This window comes from Amphiura filiformis, chromosome 2 (assembly GCF_039555335.1).
Source record: "Amphiura filiformis chromosome 2, Afil_fr2py, whole genome shotgun sequence".
NCBI classification, from domain to species: domain Eukaryota; kingdom Metazoa; phylum Echinodermata; class Ophiuroidea; order Amphilepidida; family Amphiuridae; genus Amphiura; species Amphiura filiformis.
The window spans coordinates 45,455,650-45,475,877 of record NC_092629.1 but is presented as its reverse complement, the minus strand read 5'-3'; the positions used below and the strand labels follow the sequence as shown (position 1 = coordinate 45,475,877).

Genomic DNA, 20,228 nt, shown 5'->3' with positions numbered 1-20,228 from the left:
ATACAGAGAGTAATAGTCAGATCAAACTCTTAATTTTCTCTCTTCGTCTGATCTTCTTTAACGTTCTTGAAGTAGTCAGATTGAATACGCTGGGGTGTGTCTGATCTAACATAATCTTGATATAATAATGAATTAGATAAGTTGAGACAGTGAAAGAATCGGGATTCATTTTTAGCCCTAGCTACGCTGCTTCAATTCAGTCAATCTTGATTTTTCTGAAGTTCGTCCTAGCTACCTTAGCTTCTTACATGAAAAAAAAAAGTTGAAACACTATGTACGTGTCTCAATAGTGTTTCCCACGTTTGACACGTACAAATAACAATACTAGTATCATTAGCACAGACTATTACTCATATCTGATATGCTCATAACAATAGAATTCTTTCGATCAAAGTTCACACTGACTGAACTCGTTATTACTTGCAGCACCTTCATTCATGTGTCGTGAGTACCAGACCATGGAATCGCTTAATTATTTGAGGCTACGTCAACATATATATATATATAGCATTACACTATGTATAGTCCTGATACAAAACTTGTTTGTCTGTTTGTTTGCCTTGCTGAAATTTTACAAATTAAATGCTTAACGCTCATCATGAAAAATAATACCTGCCCAATGCAAAATTCTATCTTAGTGGTTTGCAATGAAATTATGAATGTAATATTCACATCATGAGGCTGAAATAAATAATTTACGAATGTCTTAGCATATCAAATACAAACATGTTTGAAACATTCCAAGGTTATGGTATGATTTAGATAAAGTGAATCAGCTTTTTTGCGTGATAATGTGCAGTGATGTGTGGTAGTTGAATATACTGGCTGGAAGCCGCGGCGAGTTCAACCCACCAGGCCACTATGACCACTGCACCAATAATAATCGCGCACGTTATTGGTGAGTGTACCGCGTGACTAAGGTATACAATTGTAGATTTTTCCCCTTAATAATAATTAATGGCCTTTGCGTAGCGAAGCGGATAGCAACGTGTGTTTTGTTGGAAGTTGGAATTATATATATATATGTGTGTATATGAAACATACAACTACTCTGTACATAATGTTCCCATCATGTGATGAATAACTATTTCTCACCGACTAGCGCACACACACATATGGATTTCTACTATGCAAATACAACGTGTTTTGCTGTACCATATATTATATTATATACGTCGACGTTGGTTTATACCAAAATGATGATAAATTACATATGAACGCATACAGATAAGGTAAGAGTGCGCTATTGTCATAGCCGCGAGTGTAGTTTATTATGAGCTCGTGGCTACAATACAATTTTTTGTTTATTTTGATATGTAATACCAGGGATGTACATACAACAGCGTAGGTTACTTAAACATGTGTGTTGATATATGCCTGTACTTAATTATATGAATTGCATTACCATACAAGGGATTTATCTACAGTACTACATGTATGATTTAAACATTAAGAAGCACTTATTTCAATGGATATTTTGTAGTAAATAGATCGTTAATTTTGTGGAGTACTCTAATGCTGTTCTAATCAGCTAATGCATTATTATTATTATAAGTAAATTGATTTTTCTATTTATTTCGCCAATGTGAAAGCAATCACTTGTGGTGACCCGTAACAAATGCTTGTTTTGTTAATTTGTACTTTAAATAATTTAAAGTGTCGAAGTTAATAAACATGCCGGTGGTGGTATTTGGTGCCCACACCGTGGTAACGTGGTAACGGTGTGGGGGTGGTATGGTGATGGATAGAGGTGGTGCATGGTGGTGACTGGTGGTGGTGGTTGTTATTGTTGAGCAGTTGATGGTGGTGGTGTCGGTGGTGGTCCCGGGGGTGGTGGTGGTGGTGCGGGTGGCAACGGATGGTGGTGATGTTGGGTGGTTAGTGATTGGTGGGTGTGGTGGTGGTGGGGTGATGTCGGGGGATCGGTTGGTGGGTACGGTGGATGGGCTGTTGTGTTGTTGGTAGTGCTGGTGGAGGCAAACCACGTGGGGGAGATACTCAGTACAAATGACCATACGAGGATGTACCACAAACATGGGTCGCATTTTCGACCTTTTGGTAGGCCCTATACCAATTCCCCCCTTTTCTAAGCCAATTTAGACTTCTCCGTAATTCACTCGCCCATTGTGCATACTCTTGCTATTACATTTCACATAAAACTCTAAATTGTATATACAATTGACAAATGTTCACATCTGATATTTTCAGTCACCGTACTCTGTTTGCTATTATCAGCTCACCAAGTGATTACTCAGAGTTTCGCGATCAATAAACTGATAAATCTCAATATCAGAAATGTTCAGTAAGTGAGCCCTGTATATGCCAGGATATGTTGCATTCGATAACTTACGTATACTTTACTTTTACTGTCACTAATATTATAAAACCTTTTATGACCATTTATTGAATCTGTATATTTTCGAGTTGAATGCGTTCATCATGATTATAGTCATTATAGTCTGGGGCAATTTTGGTATATGGATGGGTGGTTTTGTTAAGGCTCACTATGGCCAACTAATTCGAAATTTACCAAACTTTTCATAATTTGTGTTGAATTTAGCCGAAAATGTTGAACTTTGGATTAGTGGTACACTGATTGGTCAACTTCCAAATTCTCAGCGACACAGCCCATACTAGAGTACCCAACTCCCTCCCCCACACCCCACCACCACCACACCCGCACTTCCTCTGTTTGCTAGCTAACCAAGTGATTACTCGGGGTTATGCGATCAATAAACTGGTAGATCCCCAAATCAGAAATGTTCAGTAAGAGCCCTGTTATCATTCTACCAAGATATGTTGCATACGTACAGTTTACTTTTACTGTCACTAATTATATAAACCATTTTATGACTATTTATGGAATACTTTAATTATGATAAACATCTGTATATTTTCGAGTTGAATGCGTTCATCATGATTAATAATACAGGGGTTTTTTTATTTAGAGACTATAATCATAATCTAGGCCAATTTTGCTGTATGAATGGGTGGTTTTTTCCAATGCTCAATTTTATTCGAGAAAATAGAGAAATTTGCCAAAAAATTCGTGTACATTTCACAATTTGTGTTGAATTTGGCCGAAAATGTTTACCTTTGGATTATAGATGGGTCAATATTTTTTTGAAGAAGTGGTACATTGATGGGTACACTTCCAAATTCTCAGCGGCACATCCCATACTTTAGGGAGCGTTCACAAACACTTGTAACGGGGTTGTGGCTGATGCAAAACGGCCAAGGGGGGCTGAAAACTATTTTAGGTTCGAAAGGGGCCCCTGAAAAAAATGTAAATTTTTCATTTTGCATCAGCCCCCCCCCCTCCCCTTTACAAGTGTTTGTGAACGGTTCCTTAGTACCCACCTCCCCAGTAAACACATTTATTAAGCCAAAAAAAAAACCCCGAGAATAACAAAAACACAAATATATAATATTGAAATCATAAAATTATACCAATACGATCAAACTCGGAGTGTTAAAAATAAATGGATTATAACAATTAAACCTTTATTCTATTAGCCCGTATGCTTCGTCCTATTATTCATTAGTCATTGTATATGATGGGTATTCAATCACACATGAAGCGAAAGAATTTTTCTATTGTAATATGCATGCTGCTAACTATGCTTTACACTATTTTGAACAAAGCACCCGGTGAAAAATTAAGCAGGCAATTCATTTATATTCCATTTCTGTGTTGTAAAGTTCCTATAGATAATAATTAGGGTTTTAATCATGTTCAACAAAGCCTTATACTGGTAGCAATTGATTCCTAGTATTATGTATGGTTTATATAATATTGCAACAGGATATTTTATTGTGCTATTTTCAATAACTGAGTAAAGTAAATGAGCCGTTATTGTTTTATATGTCCGAAATAAATTTATGTTTATTTTGTGCCTATTTTTGCATTTTTCTCAAAAATTATAGCGCATTGGTGACAAGTAAGATATGTATGCTGCGCCAATAAAGTATCCTTACACTTGGAAAAATAATCATACTTTCAAAACTGAACAATATTGAGGTAAATTTTTTTTAAATAGATGTACTATCTAATCCTGCACATTATGACACCACATTGAACCCAATGTGACCTTAAGAAGTAAAGTTACAAGCAATTGAATAGACGAAGGTCCAGTTTAAAAGTGACAAACTGGCTTATACAAACGCAACAAAGAGACAACACTGTTTCTTCAATGAAGCATTATCTAAAGCAGTTTTTACTTCTCTGTACTTTTCATAACTTTCATGTTATTTGCCAGTTCTTTTATTTCAGTTTTCTTTTGTTCCTTTTGTTTTAAATTAAAGCCAAACGCATAAATTAGCCATTCGCCACTCTCAAACCAGATGTCTAGTCTGTGGAGTTATTAAATCTGGACCTTCGTCTAATCAAATGCTTGTAACTTTGCTTCTTGAAGTCACATTGGATTCAACGTGGTGTCATAATGTGCAGAATGTGCATCTATTAAAAAAACAAAATTACCCCAATATTGTTCAGTTTGGAAATTGTGATTATTTTTCCAAGTGTAAGGATACTTTATTGGCGAAGTATATATTATAGGGGCAAGGACTGCAACTACTGCACTGGAAATTTTATTTCAACCCAGACAACAATAAATATAAAACCATGTTTATTGTCGTTATACAGTCCTTGCCCCTATAATATACATGCATATCTTACTTGTCACCAATTCGCTATATTTTTGAGAAAAATGCAAAAATAGGCACAAAATTGGCCAGAGGTGTAGTACCCCCGGGCCCACAAGTAATTAAAATCGTTATTTTTCAATTCACATTCCAAATGTTTCTCGATTGTAAATATTTAGTGGCCGATTCAGAGGGTTTTAGGGTCATTCGGTAAGAGATTTAGTGGTGACAGTAAAATAAAAAGGGGGTCATTGTGATTAAATGGACATAACATAATAAGTGTTGACATGTGGTGCATTGTATTTCATATTTTTAAATTAGATACACTTTTGATTTTATATTGTTATCATTTTTTTTTCAAACACGGTATAGATTATTCTGGGACACCCTGTATATACATTTCTCACTGAAGTAGATCCTTAATATACTCTGACAGGGCATAGCACTGATTTGAAGGAAGTATCACAATTAATCGAAGTAAATGTGATAAAGCACTAATTGTAGAAAATGCTCGGTGTTTTCCCTAATTCAACTCAATTATTTACATTTTATTTCCCTTTTTTGGGCAAATATTCACTGCGAATACAAATGCATTGCAATTGGTTTGGAGTACCAATTAAATATAATCCAGGGTTTGATTATGGGAAATAATACGTTAAAAACACAATTGATCTATTGAAGAGCTATCAATCATTATATGTGTCTGTACAGAAGAGTACGATTTTTCTTGTTATTTGGTATCACAAAACCTCTATCTTACCAGGCCTTTGGGCTATTCCAGTTGATATACATACACCCACTGTGGAAGACATGACCCTAATCTTCCACACAGGGAGTGTGTATTTTAAATGGTGTTACCTGAATGGGAGATTAAGGTCATGTCTTCCATATAGGGGGTGTATAGATTTCAAATAGAAGAGCCCATATTTTACTAACCGTTTTGGTATGTTGATGATGTTCGAAACTGCAAAATAATATATCTGTATGTACCTATATCATTAAGCATTGTTATGGGTACAGCAAGATTAACATTATTAAGTATCGTTTTTGGGTACATATGCTTACTTTATGTAAGAGTTGAACCTTATGCTCAGGCCCGTACGCAGGGGGGTGCGGGGGTGCGTCGCGGTGGTGCCCCCCAAATTTGCCAAAGTGTATAAAAAATCCCAAAATCAGGTTTTTTACGCTTTTTTGGACAAAAAAGGTCCATATTTTGGGAAGAAAGTCCACTTTTTCAAAATCAGCACCCCTCCAAATGAAATCCTGCATACGGGCCTGCTTATGCTTACATAACGTTATGTAAGCATAGAACATTAACCTCAGAACTATGTAATATTTACTGAACTATGTAAAATTGTATTTTACTTAACCAAAATTGTACATAATTTAGTAAATAGTTTTTCTTAATATTATGAGGTTTTCTGCTTAAATAACGTTATGTCAAAATGTCTCTGTGTGGGAGCTGTAAAAATATATCACCGTTAGTATGGTTAGGTATGATTTATGAACTAAAAATCTCACGTAATTAAAACCGATAATATTGATAAATACCATTGTCGTGAGCGTATGGAGATGTTTTGTGTGAGGTGTTTATTAACAAATCCAGGATGATCAAATTTGCTTGGGGTGGTTAAGCATTTTAATTGAAGTTTTAGTATGTCCTTAAATTCTAAATGTATATAGCAAAATGTAAATTTTTACGAATAGTCAAGTTTGCAGCATTGGGTACAATGAAATGTGCCAAAAAATATTTCCTCAAAATTTGTAAATGTTAATAAAAAAAAAGATGATAAAAAAATATATAAAGTAAGTATTCTTTTTAACTAAATGTTTGCAAACATGACTAATCCTAAATATATACTCATGTCACTTTAAACCAAGGTGAGCATGAGTTTCCAGGTTCTCTATAATACTGAGCTTCAAAAGAATAATCATCGATTTTCTGTACAAATTGTTTTGTCTAACTGCACCACTAAACGAGCAATAATTATATTAAGCCAAATTTGATTGTAATATCTCATATTCAACAACATCAACAAAGTACGATCCCTTAATTATTTATCATTATTCCAAAGTCGCAACGTACAATTCAATGAAACCTGAAAGTTGCAGCAATATCTATTGCCCAGTATCCTGGGAAAGAAATGTGTTCAGCTCTCATTATATTATTCTTTTTAGAGGAGGCAAAAACACGTGATAATCAATAACAATTGTCAGTTTTCACCTCAGTGGTCATTGTTTACTTGTATCCTATTGCAACATGACGAGTTCAATATTTGTGTGACCAACAAGGTCACAAGAAGTACTAAAAGGTTACATCTGTTGGTAACACCTATCAATCAGGAACTATTAACTTGAAATTCGCCGTAGAAGTGATGGTGTAACAGGATTAACTACCATAGCAATAGGTTGAAATAATTTTTTAATATATCGCCCTGCACTACAAGCAGATTGCACTCTTCATATGTGCATGTCTGCAATCATAGATTGAATACAATACCGCTCTTTTCAAAGATACTAATCTTACAGGTGCGAGTGATCAGCATGATATGAATTTTCATGTTCTTTGACATCTATAGTACAATGCAGAGGTACTTCGCGAACGTACTAGTGCAATGCAATATATTAAAAAAAATTAACCTATTGCTATGGTAGTTAATCCTGTTACATCATCATTTCTACGGCGAATTATAAGCCATTTAGGACTTTGTTGGTTAGTATACGAATATTGAATGTCAATGAGTACAGTGGTAAGAATATTTTCAGGTGACTGTTCCATTCAATGAGACTTTGTCGAGTTGAATGGGACAGTTATTTCTTTTCTGCTTTTTGCTTGCTTCAGAAGCTGGCCTCCTGTTGTATTGGCCTTTGGACTGAATTTGATGTACACAGTTTCCCCTAACTTTTCCGTTTTCCCCTAAACTTGTTTTAGTTGAATTACCTTAATATGCGGATTTGCATTGTCATTTTGGTTTTGCATTTCAACATTGTGCAATCTGTTTCAGCCATTACATACTTCATTTTTTTTCTTCAAGATATTCAGTTATATATATCTGCTCGACATTGTTTTACCAATTAATTATTGTATTATTTATTCCTGTTTTTAAGAACTTTTTTTCTTTTACTTTTTTTCTCAAAATGCTTGTTAACATAATTATTATGTTGCTTTGATTTAGGGAGTTTTCATAAATACTTTGGGGATGGTAGAAAAATATAGGGAGGGATAAAAAAATTGTCCTAAAAAGTGGAAACAATTCAATCCTTAATAGGTGATCAAAAAATATTGAGGGTATAAGTACGAGGTAAAATGTACGACAAGCATGCACATTCCAAAACAATTTGAATGTTAAGTATCCAATTGCGTACTCTCAAGCTTCAAATCAACAAAATTTGCGCACTTTATAATTTGGATGTAACACTATAACTCCAATGAGTAATAACTTCAAATGGTCATTTTTATTTTAGCTAATTCATCCATTCATTAATTTCATCAATCATCAAATTACATGTGATACACACAGCTCAACAAAATATTAAGAAATATATGAAACAATAATAGTAAATACAATAAAGAATCATTGGTATAATTATCAACAGTTAATAACATATATTTCTGGGGGGTCAACAAAATGATAGACCATAAAACGGGGGAATAAAAAAAATCCACATTTTTAGGGGATCTATAACATTTTGACGTCGAAGGTTCCAACTTTTCCAACCCCACCTTTATCGGCATAAACCTGTAGGGATTCTACATAAGAAATACAACATTGTGTTTGCTAATATCACGAATATCGGACTGTAGAGTGAATAGTCATTATTTTGTGAAGTTTTGTAATCGGACAATGACACGGAACTGTAAGGGAACAACCCAAAAGTTCGATGAAGCCCTATAAACGAAAGTCCTTTCGTTAGGGAGGGAGGGGGTCAAAAAGTCCGATTACGTTTGTAAAAAAGTAGTTAAAACATCGGTCAAAGTTGATCTTTTTTAAGGATTTAATATATAAATTTTAGTATTTTCTGAAGTACGATATTGACATTTTACAGTGGTTGCTTCGAAATAATTTCAAATCAATATACTCGAGTGCAGTACTCGCAACCTGCAATTTGTAAGTTCATTTTTAATCAGCTGTACCGCACCTTGATTCTTTTTTATTTGAAGATCCAGCAAGTCATAATTTTTTTTGTGCCCAGAAAGGTATGAAGAAAATATTTTAAAATGAAATAGAATATTGGTTTCTTCCATAAACGTGATCAATATCATTGCATTGTTGCACTCCTCCACATCCCCATCCACCATAGCGACGGTCCTGTATCCTATGAATCCGGGTTGGAATTTTCGATATTTGAAAACTTACGTTAGAAGGGAGGGGGGAGGGGGTTAGCCTTCTTACGAAAGGACTTTCGTTTATAGGGCTTCATCGAACTTTTGGGTTGTTCCCTAACAGGATTTATTCTAGGGAGGATTCCAGGGAAACACATTCAATTGTTTTCACCTATTACTATGATAATTGATCCTGTTACCTCATTGTCATTTAAACCATATGTGATGCGATCAAGCAAAATCAGTCGGAACTCGGAAATATTGATTTTGAGGTATAGTCAAACAAAGGAAATATTTCCTTTTGTTTCCTGTTGTTTTGGAAACTCTTTAATTGCTCACATCGTTGGTACTGGTTGTTCAGTTTCAATGCAGTTTTCTGCAAAATCCAGCTTTGTAAATGCTTTTTACTATCCTGTAAGAAACTGAAAATTTAATATTTCCGAGTTCCGACTGATTTTGCTTGATCGCATCACATATTATAATGCCATGATTTACGTTGGTGGCAAGAGTGCATTAAGGTACAAAGACTGAATACGTAACCGAATTTTCTTTTCAGATACAATATCTAGGACTTATTATTTTGAAATTCGTGGTCTAATGGTATAATTCTAGAATTCTAGATTTGGACAAATAAGCGCAGTAGATAATTATTTTAAAACCATGTGTATTGTCGTTATACAGTACAATTTGTCATGTATGTCATTCGTAAGACTATCGGTTCAATTCGCGCCTTTAGGTTTCTCTGCCCGATGTTCATTTGTACCCAAATTTCTTCCCAGGCATATTGCATAACAATAGATACAGTTCAGGGGTTACAACCATCTCCTTATTGCGTTAATTGGCACTTGGTCTTTTTTAACTAACTCTTTTTTCTTTCCTATTTATCATTTGTATACAGGACTATACCGGGCATGTGTAACAAGTGATGCAGCCGACGCTGAAGAAACTCTTTGTAAGTCACGGTGTTCTTATTAGATCTCATCACAAAATGGAAACTACTTCCGGGTCACAAGTAGGATCGGGCGCCCCCTATATCGCTCAAATGGGCGCAAACACTGATCGTTATGGTGTCATGCTTCCAACGGACAATGTGACGATAAGTACACAATGTTCAGTACATCTTCATGATATGAAATACAAATTAACCGATTTGACTCCCGGTGCTACATATATTTGTCGCGAAAATCCAATCACTGGCTCTATGCAACTCACACTTAAGTCCATACCGCCTAAAGACAAGCGTCGGCATCGAAAGAGAAAAAGACACAGCTCCAGCTCATCACCGGAAAAATACAGTAAGAAAGATAAAGATGACAAGCATAGATTTAAGTCAAAAAGGAAGAAAAAATCCGTAAAAACTGCACTTACGTCACAGAGTGACGGATGCACTCTTCGTGTGTATAGACGGAGCTTTGCCAGTATGAGTACGTCAAAAACAGGAAAAGAACACCGTGTCGATGATGCATTTGGATTTGACACATCAGGTGATGAGCAAGACAACCCTGGAATCCGTCTCAAAATAACCCGTGGTGCTGATAATGACAGAATTTGTGTACAACCCGGTAAGCCGGAAGTAGTCCATATGCAGCGGGAGAGGAGACAAACACCGAAAGGAAAAGAGTATTGGTCATCTGAAGGTAGATTAAGTGAACATTTGCAAAGATATGAAGAACAACTTCAAGAAGAGGCTTCGTATCTGTCACTTGAACAATCTTCAGACACCAACTCAACTTTGGAAATAGATGAAATCATTTCCAAGTCGGTGTCTTGCAATGCTTCAAGCAACATCTCTTATTCCAGAGGCAATAAGCATAGAACCAATAACAATGAACAACTCAAAGGGACTTCAAGTCCTCATATTCAAGCGACCAATTTTAACAATGAAACCTCAGGTTATGATCTTTGCATCAACCATAGCGGCAAAACTAGTCAACGAATGTTTCAGAAGCATCATGCTGTTTCAGTTAATAGTTTCAGTGATATGTCCGATGATGGCGATTTTGCCGAAGAAACGTCAGGTCAGCGAGACTTCAGAAGTTTTACTCCAGTCACTCTTGTCGCCAATGCAGTACCTAAAACAACTTTGAAGTCTGATGACTCGTGCCGTTCATACAACCGTGTTGACAATGAAGATCATATCCAAACTGATATAGTTAATGAGCAGCCAGCAGTGCCGAATACAGACGGCAAAATTATCCCAATCCAAATCCCCGTTTCCAAGCACACATCCACCTTCGATTCTAATGATCGCGACAAGCCGGTTTATCCACCAAATAACCCGATTTATTCACCAAATGAAGTTACAAAGAGTATCCAAAGTGAAATCGTCCATCGCTCGATGACGTCATCGGAGGCATCAAACCCATTACAACTGCAACCAATGTCAATGAGAGAAACCTCCGAATCAAATACTGGCAACAGGGACTTACCGGTGTTACATAACTGTGAACCAACACGTTTGACAGAAGAACGTTTGGATCCATCAGTAAAAGAAACTGAAAGTCATGCTGATGATGAATGTGAGCCCTTGTCAGTGCCTCCGACGTTACGTATATCAGAATCACAATGGGTCGCAGAAGATCTATTGGAATCGTCAATGAAAGAAAGCACTAATAATAAGAACTCAACAAGTGCATTCCAAACAGCGTCATCCAAACTACCTAAATCTGAACCCAAACATGTCGCAATACATAAAGTATTGTATCCACAAAGAAAAGACAGCGATGGTAAAGATGCGAAGAAACTCCAAACAGCTTCATCAATGCAACCTAGATATGATCCAGAAGCTTTCGTAGAAGACGAAGTTAATTCACCAGTTGAAGCAGCCAACAACAAACCTTCCGAAGATGCCGAGGAACTCCGATTGTCATCACCAAATGAACCTGAACCAAGATCAAAAGTTGCAGAAGAAGTATTTGATCCCCTTGTTAAAGAATCAAACAATAGTTGTAAAGATACACATAAACCGCAAAGAGAGGCTTTGGTGATACCTGAATCAAGGCCACAATGTGCAGAAGTGCTTGATCCACTTGTAAGAGAATCAAACGATAGTTGTAAAGATGCATGTCAGCCGCAAACAGAGGCATTGATGTTACCTGTATCAAGACCACAAGGTGCAGAAGTATCGCATTCTTTGTTGAAAGACTCCAACAATATCAATGAAGGTAAACCAGCTCTGTTTCCTGAACCAGGGCCAGAAAGTATAGCAGAAGAAGTACTATTTTCAGCAGGTACTGAAGCTCTGCATTCGTCGTTGAAAGAAGCAAACAATAGCAATACATGTAAACCGCAAAAATGCTCCTCTGTCTTTCCTGAACCAGGACCAGAATTTGTAGCAGAGGAAGTTTTATTTTCAACAGGCTCTGATTTCGGTGCTAATGAGGGAAGCAAAATAGACATTTCTCAGGATAGTAAAATCGTCTTCCAAGGCAAGCAGGATGTTAACCCCGATAATGAAGGCAATGACATTTCTTCTGATAGAATGGTACCTGGTGAAGATAAACAGGGGAATGGTTCGTGTAATGCTGTGGACACTTTTGATCTGTGTGAAAGCATAATACCTTCAGGAAATGAAGATCATTGCTATAGTACAACCCAGAGCCGTGAATTCGCAAAGCAAGACACCGATACTGAACATATGCTTAGTGATGGTAACTCTAGTAACTCAATGAATCAGGGCACGCAAGAGGACGCAAAAGCAACAGAACAATTCCCAGATTGTACATATGATAAGCTGGTGCCAGATAAAATCATCAAAGAATGCAACATGTTAAATAAAGAACCTATGCCAATTGTGGACGATAAAGATGAAGATGAAACTGAACGTATAAAAGACAAAGAAAATGCTATGGTCTCGAAAGAGAATGTCGTTGAAGAAGAGAAAAAGAGCATTGCAATCGATGCCCAACATAAAACAGCAGTAGAAGATGATTGCAGTGTTGTTGTTGAGAAAGAAGTCCAAATGGATCTGCAAGGTAACCAGATCGTTGCTAATCAATTAATGGAAGCTGAAATGATGCCCAAAGGAGTTGACGATTCACTAGCATGTATTGACGAAAACAATATATTGGAGGACGGACACGTTGCCCAACCTGACGTTCATCAACTAGAGGTTGATGTTTCTATGTCAGTTGAGGAAAGTGAACACCAAATTATAGACAAAGAAGTATTGACAAATGAAATGGAAGAGAGACAAGCTACGATCAACAAATCCGATGGCGATGAAATCGGTGAAACTATTGATGAACAAGTTGATATTCATGAAGGTGATGAAAAGAATCAAGATCAAAGTCATGAAACAAAAGAGGAAGAAGATGACGATCATTGGAGTCAAAGGACTCAAGATCAATCCAAGGAAAAGGGCCAATATGAAGATCAAGATTGCCAAAATGAAGATGATCAATATATTCAAGATCAAAATAAACATCGAAGTGAACATGATGAGGATCAAATGGTCGAAGATGAATTTCGAGATTATAAGACCAGAGATGATCAATCCAAAAATCTCTTGAAACTTGATCGTGCAACCGTGCTTCAGGATCAAGCAACATATCATGAAATTGACGAGGCACAAAAGATCGCAGAAGTTCATGCACATGCAGGTGACAAAATCAGTGATCAAAACGAACCTGATGAAGAAGAAACAATACCAATTGAAGACAAAGATCGTATAGATAATGATCAAAATATTCAAGATCAATCTAATCAATATGACGATCTTCTTAGAAATGGTATTCAAATGATCACAAATCAAGATACAGATCAAATGGTCGAAAATATTCAAACGACTCGGAATCAACCTAAAAATGATAAAATTGGTGATGGTCAACAAATCCCAGAAGTTCAGGAGGAAATAGAGGATAATCGGAATATGCAAGATATCCAACATCATTCATCTTTTCACGAATTTGATGATGATAGTAGAAGAGATCAAGAAAAATATCAAATAGAAGGGGGTCAAGCAAATCAAGTGCAAGGAAATGACAAAGAAACTCTTTGTGACCAGAACATCACGTTATTCGCGGAACCAAAGACAGACATTGATATGTCACATGTCCAATCAACAGTATCTGATGTGAAATTGGATCAAGTATTGAGTCATTCAACTGATGAAAATGGTCGTGGATTTATAGATACCGAAACTGGAGAGACAGCGAAATCAAAAGATATTCATGGAAATATGTCACAATATGATGAGCACGATAATGAAGTGAAAGATAAAGTACAGGCTAAGGCTGATATTAAACAGCAAGGGGAAGATGAACGACAACAATTATATAAACAGCATGAACAGTTGACAAAGCCATTTACTTGTCCAGTAGATACCAACTACTGTATGAATGCCTCAAATAGTGATGCTAATATCGTCACTAAACAGCAACAATATCAATCAAAAGAACCATTGGCCTGCAAGACCAGAGATGACCAATTTAAGCAGACTACTATCCAAGAAACAAATATCCCCGATGGTGATGATCTTTACAATGACATTCCAAACCCAGATCTAGATTTCATAGTATCAGCTGATGAAGAAGAAACTAAAGACAAAGCGCTAAAGTTGAGTCAATCGTATAACAGTAGTGTGGATAATGTGGGGAATGTTAAAACCTCTGAAGAAAATGACAGTGACGTAAGGGACGTGAATTATGATAGAGTGACAGTGAAAAAAGAAACAATTACATGTGATGAAACAGCATCACATGATCCATTGACATCCAAACCCGATACGTTTATAGCACCCAACCATGATACCACCACTATGGATGTATTAAAAGATATGCAGGAAGTCCTTCGGCAATCTATCGAAAGAATAGGTAAAGCAAGAATGACAAGTTTGGAAGATCAAACTATACCAACGGCCACCTTAAAAGAGGAACGCAGTAAAAACAAAAAGAAGGAGGCAAATGGCCCAATTGATGATACCGTGCGGCTGGCCGATTTGTATAGGAATATGGAAATGGAAACTGACGCTTTGGATGAACGTGTTCGTACAACAATGAAACTCACGTCCAAAACTAGCGAAAATGCGATCACAGATAATGAAACAATGGTTGAAAAATGCGAAGCTCATTCTACAACTACAACTATAGATGGCGATACAGTGCAATGTATTGAATCTCTAAATACAGATGACAGCAACGGTATAGAAGCAGTAGATTTGATAGGACCTAATGATAAACAATCATTGGACGAGGATGACAAGTCAAGAGCTCCAGCGAAAATCGAGGAGAGGTTGAGTAACAGGAGCACACGTATGTCACCAAAAGCAACTACTGTTGTTGGAAATGTGCTGCAAAATGTAATTGAGTGTGCTGTAAACGTAGCTGTACGAGAGCCACCGGCAATGCAAGTACCAACTACAAAATTGAGTGGTTGTTCAGTTCAGTCAAGTCATCTTACGAGTACAGACATTCAAACTAGTGTGACGGGTGTGGTCAAATCTATTAGCTCTCAAAATGCATCTCAAACGAGACAAAACCAGACGTTGATGTTGAATAACCATTCTGATAACTATCAAATCAACGGCCTTGGATTTGATGATGATTTAGATGAAACAGATGCACCATTAATAATTGATGAAGAATACACGATGAAGAGCAATGTCAATCAAATTCAACAAAAACAAGCAATTGATAAGCTTTCTTCTCATGAAGACAGTGGTAACCGAGTGGTAAATGACGGCTCTCAACTAAATCAAGACGACCAGTTGGTGAAGAAGGTTACTCAAGAAACTCCTCAAAATCTGGACCCCGTGCATTCAATACCTGCAAATCAACTACCAACGAGAACACCCCCTCGTCTATCAGATGCAGTTCCTAAAGCTATTACCTGCCTACCGCGAACACCACTGCGTAGAGTTGCTCACCAACATGAAAAGATTCATCGTAATATATCTGAAAGTGTAGATACAAGCACATCACATGCACCGAGCCCGGCAGAATTGTTGAAGGAACGATGGCTACAACGAGCGAATCAAATGCCGATGGCCGTTAGTTCTCCGCCAAAGAACCCTGGGGAAGACTGTGTCAAAACGTCACCAATGTCTGCAGAAGAAAAGGATATTATCACCCAAGAAGAACTTCTTGAGAGAGATTACGAGGAGATGATGGCGATGGCAAAGGCTAATGTCCGTGTACAACTACAACGTGGTAAAAAAGAAGGCATGAAACCGATTTCGGCTCCGCAGTCTTATCCTCAGCAGAAGCTGCTTAAACCGGATCGCAGAGAAAGAGTCCCTCTTCCTGCATCGGAGGTTCGTAACCAACAGCAATTTACCAAAAAAGACCAAATGGAAATTGTGCAGATTGCAACAGCAGAGTATCCTCCAAAACAAAAGTTTAAGAAAGAGCACGTTGAAATTATCCAGCTACCTGATGGAAAGAATGTTGCTGTTCTTTTCGATGTAGATGGTAAACCGGTCTTGCCACCATCCTATTCAGAATCTCAGTTGCAGGCGAACGCTTCCGCATTAAACCAGCAAGCTGTTACAAAACAAAATCCCCGAAATATTACCCCGGCAATGCTCCAAAAACAAATGCAGGATTGGAAACTGAAGATGGAATCCAAACAAGAGAAATCGAAGGTGATAAGTAAACCAGTGGTTTCAACACCATCTCAGATCCAAAGAAGCGTGACAGATCCTGCAAAATATCATCTGGATATAAACGATACAAATTCCAGATCAAATACAGACAGTGAGCAAAGTTCAGTCCAGTTACAGAACGAGCTATCAATTTATGAACTTAACCAATATTACCTGAAGCAAATTAAGACTGATGTTGGTAAAAGTGCGGTGATATCACATCTTGAGAAACTTGAGAATTTCGCCAGTGGCCGTACTCTTAAAAACACTAACCAACCAAGTAAGGCTTTGAATGATGCCCATGCCAAGCTGCTATCAGCTAAACCAGGTTATTCTTCTATGAATGAATTGAACAAGAGACATCTTGAAGGCAATGTACCTCCTGCGCAAGAAACACCTGTTGATATCCATCAAAGGCAATATAAGTTTGTAGATTATTCGCAAAAACCGGTACCAAATCTACCCTCTCGCAGACAGTTCGAAAGCGGAGATAAGGACTTGCAGTTGGAAATATTGAGAATGCAACATCAGAAACAATTCGATGGGAAGGTTTCAAAGCGACACCAGAATAAGGTGGCGTCGGTCTCTCAATCTCGACAAACTGCTCGTCAAGTGGAACAAGAAATAGCGCTGCAACAACTTCATAGGTTAAAATACTCAAATGATATCTCAAATGGCCAACCTCCATCTCCGGAAAAGATATCTACATTGCAACATAGATATCAGGCTGCCAGGAATACACTGTGTAATATTAAACCGCTTCAGGTGGTTGAAGTATCTCCGCGAGCTTTTCTAAAACAGGAACAAAAACAAAAACAGCAACATCAAGAGCACATTCAGCGCCTGACGCGAGAAAGATTGGTTCAATTCCAGAAAACTCAGCAACAACGACAGCTGGAAGTTCTACAGCAACAACAGCATCATCAACAGCAGCAACAGTTCTTGCTACAACAGCAACAGCAACAACAATACTTGCTGCTTATTCCAACCAGTAATGAACAACCACTGAATCAAACTCAGCAAGTGTTAATGCCATATAGGCCAATATTGCCCAAGACACACAAGGAGCAACCTGTTCAGGTTCTGCAAATGCAGCCACATCAGCAAAGACTTGACATTGGTCATGCAAATCCTGATACCACTAAGGACCAACCACCTGCCCCAAATATTAAATTATCCCCACAGCTGGAAGACACGGGTGTGAAGAACATATCTTTTGATCAGAGCCTGCCTCGTATCGTTAATGTCCGAAGTATGGCAAATATAAAAGCGACTTCTATCTCAAATATGAATCCCAACCGTGATATGACCTCCAATTCCTACGTTCAACATAACTTAGAAACATCTAGGAGTATAGTAAGACATCCCAACTCTCAACACATTTCGTCATACCAGCCTCAACTTTATAACCACGTTAAATCACCACCACCACCACAACAACAACAGAATATGATATCTCGACAGGACAAAACAGATCTAAACAGCAATCGTATCGGCAATAATTCGTCCCGAGGCAAAGATAATTGGCAGCAAATCTCTCCTCCAATACGAGTCGCTAATAATCGTCCAAACAGCATTCCTCCAGTGAACACATCGGTTAATGTTGTCGACGCACACGACGCTGTATTGATTCCAGAACACCTGCTACTGGAAAACAATGAAGACAACCAGCAACGAGCACAGCATAGACTCAATGTGTTTAATGTGCGGTCCAATCAAATGGTTACGCAAAATGATAAGAGACGAAAGAGAAACCGCTCAGATGGTGATCCTCATATATCACCGCAGCGTCAGCAGCAACGTCCGCAACAGCAGCAGCAACGTCCGCAACAGCAGCTACTTCAACATCAACACCAATTGCCCCAGCAACGGGCTAAGCAAGGACATGATCAACTACTCCAATATCAAGTGCCACTTCATCGGGTGTCAAACCCGCAATACATAAATCCCACTGAAACGATATCAAGCCAGGCGCAAGTCGAATATGGCGGACGAGAATACACTCTAGAAATTGCCTCTAAACAATCTAAGGTGTTGCAATCAGACTCTGACTCGGACACAAGCAACAAACCATCAGAGTCTCTAAAGCGACCTGCATCGTCTGAATTCAGTTCAGAAGTAGTTAAAAGGTCAAAGGTGGTTTTGAATCCAGTTCCCTCAAAAGCTCAATGTGAAAATCCTCTGATATCCTATAAATCTACCTCTCCACCTTCTGTATCACCTGATGCCAATGATACTGTGTCAATGTCAAGGGATGTAGCCAGGATACAACAAACGTCTGTTGATATTACGAACGAAATTGATTTATCTGGCTTTAGTGTACCTATGGATCTGACCTGCAAAAGATAGAATTGATGGAAAACGGCACAACTCAGTGGTAAATGATGAGCTTATCCAAATACTCTTTTGATTATGATAACTTTAAACAGTCATGTACACCTATAAATTCGAATTTAAAAATTCACCATATGGAGGTGCGCGCAGTCATTACTCGACACGCGGAATACTGAAATGTTGTTTTTATACCAAACTGAAAACTGCAACTCACAAAACAGCAACTGAAATAGATAATAAGTGCACTTAAATGTAAATATTTTGAATAGCAATTGTATATATTCTCTTATCTTGATATTGTGTTTGTATTTTTCATAATCCATTTTGGTTGTATCTGTATAACGGTCAATCCATGTATAAATCGATCATCAATTTTTATTGGCTATTCCAGTTGAAGCCCGTCACTATGATATATTGAGACTAAAAATCATACTGAAACTGCAGAGTAACGCTGGAAAATTATACAATAGATAATATCACTGAAATAACACTGAAAAAAGTTCTTTTGGTATGTTTAATCACACTGAAAAATGGACTGCAAAACTGAAAATGGGTGGCCTTTCTTTAATCCCACGTTTTTGTTATGAAAATAATCCCTGGACAATACCCACACTGACAATACCAAGAGTAACGCTAAAAATGGCCAGTGTAACACTGAAAATGATTTTCAGTAATATATATCTAAAGTAATATACTGGAATACATGACCTTGATTTTTTACACATGAAGCGTGAATTTCAAACGGGTTTACTGAAATTGGTGACTCCATTTGAAATTTACACCCCATGTGTGGGAGATTAATGTCATGTCTTCCATAGGGGGTGTATTGAGTTCAACTGGGATAGCCAAGTAAGACATTTTGGTGGCTTGTATTATATACGTAATGAGCCAAACCAACACCATTTTGTCAGAATGTGTGCACGTTATATTCGTGCGGAACCGTGCAAGTCATAAGCACGTAAATAGAAGGGCATTATCATAACAAGGACAGTAATAAATGCTATGCGAACGCGGCAGAGTATAAAATCATATCATTTGTATAACAAATACATTTTTAGCGCGGTTATTCGCCGTTTCTCACAATGTACGTATTTTGATCATATATGATTAACACGTTATGGGTTTTAATCTTTATATGACCATAATCATGATAATGATAAGAAATAAAATACTTGTTTTATAGTTATTATCATTATAATTATAATCATTAGGGATGCTATCAAATATATTTATGATGATAATAATACCGTAGGTGCTTTGCAATAATTATGAGCACCCAAAATTACCAAACGGCTTGCCAAAAAAGTTCTTGCTCCCTCTCTGCCTACAAAACAACCTTTGCTC

The 20,228-nt window shown here is 37.3% G+C and overlaps 1 protein-coding gene across 2 annotated transcripts in view; it reads left to right on the top strand.

Annotated features, from left to right (window-relative positions):
• LOC140146278 (uncharacterized) overlaps window positions 1-20,228 on the top strand; it is a 47,440-nt gene extending 27,212 nt beyond the window's left edge. Inside the window, exons 1-2 of one of the 2 annotated variants that reach the window (XM_072168066.1) lie at window positions 932-1,232; window positions 9,867-20,228. In XM_072168066.1, coding sequence (XP_072024167.1) covers window positions 9,894-18,899 — 9,006 coding nt within the window. In that variant the 5' untranslated portion in view covers window positions 932-1,232; window positions 9,867-9,893 and the 3' untranslated portion in view covers window positions 18,900-20,228. Of the gene's footprint in view, window positions 1-931; window positions 1,233-9,866 lie in introns of those variants that run through there. The other variant, XM_072168067.1, reaches the window with a different exon arrangement.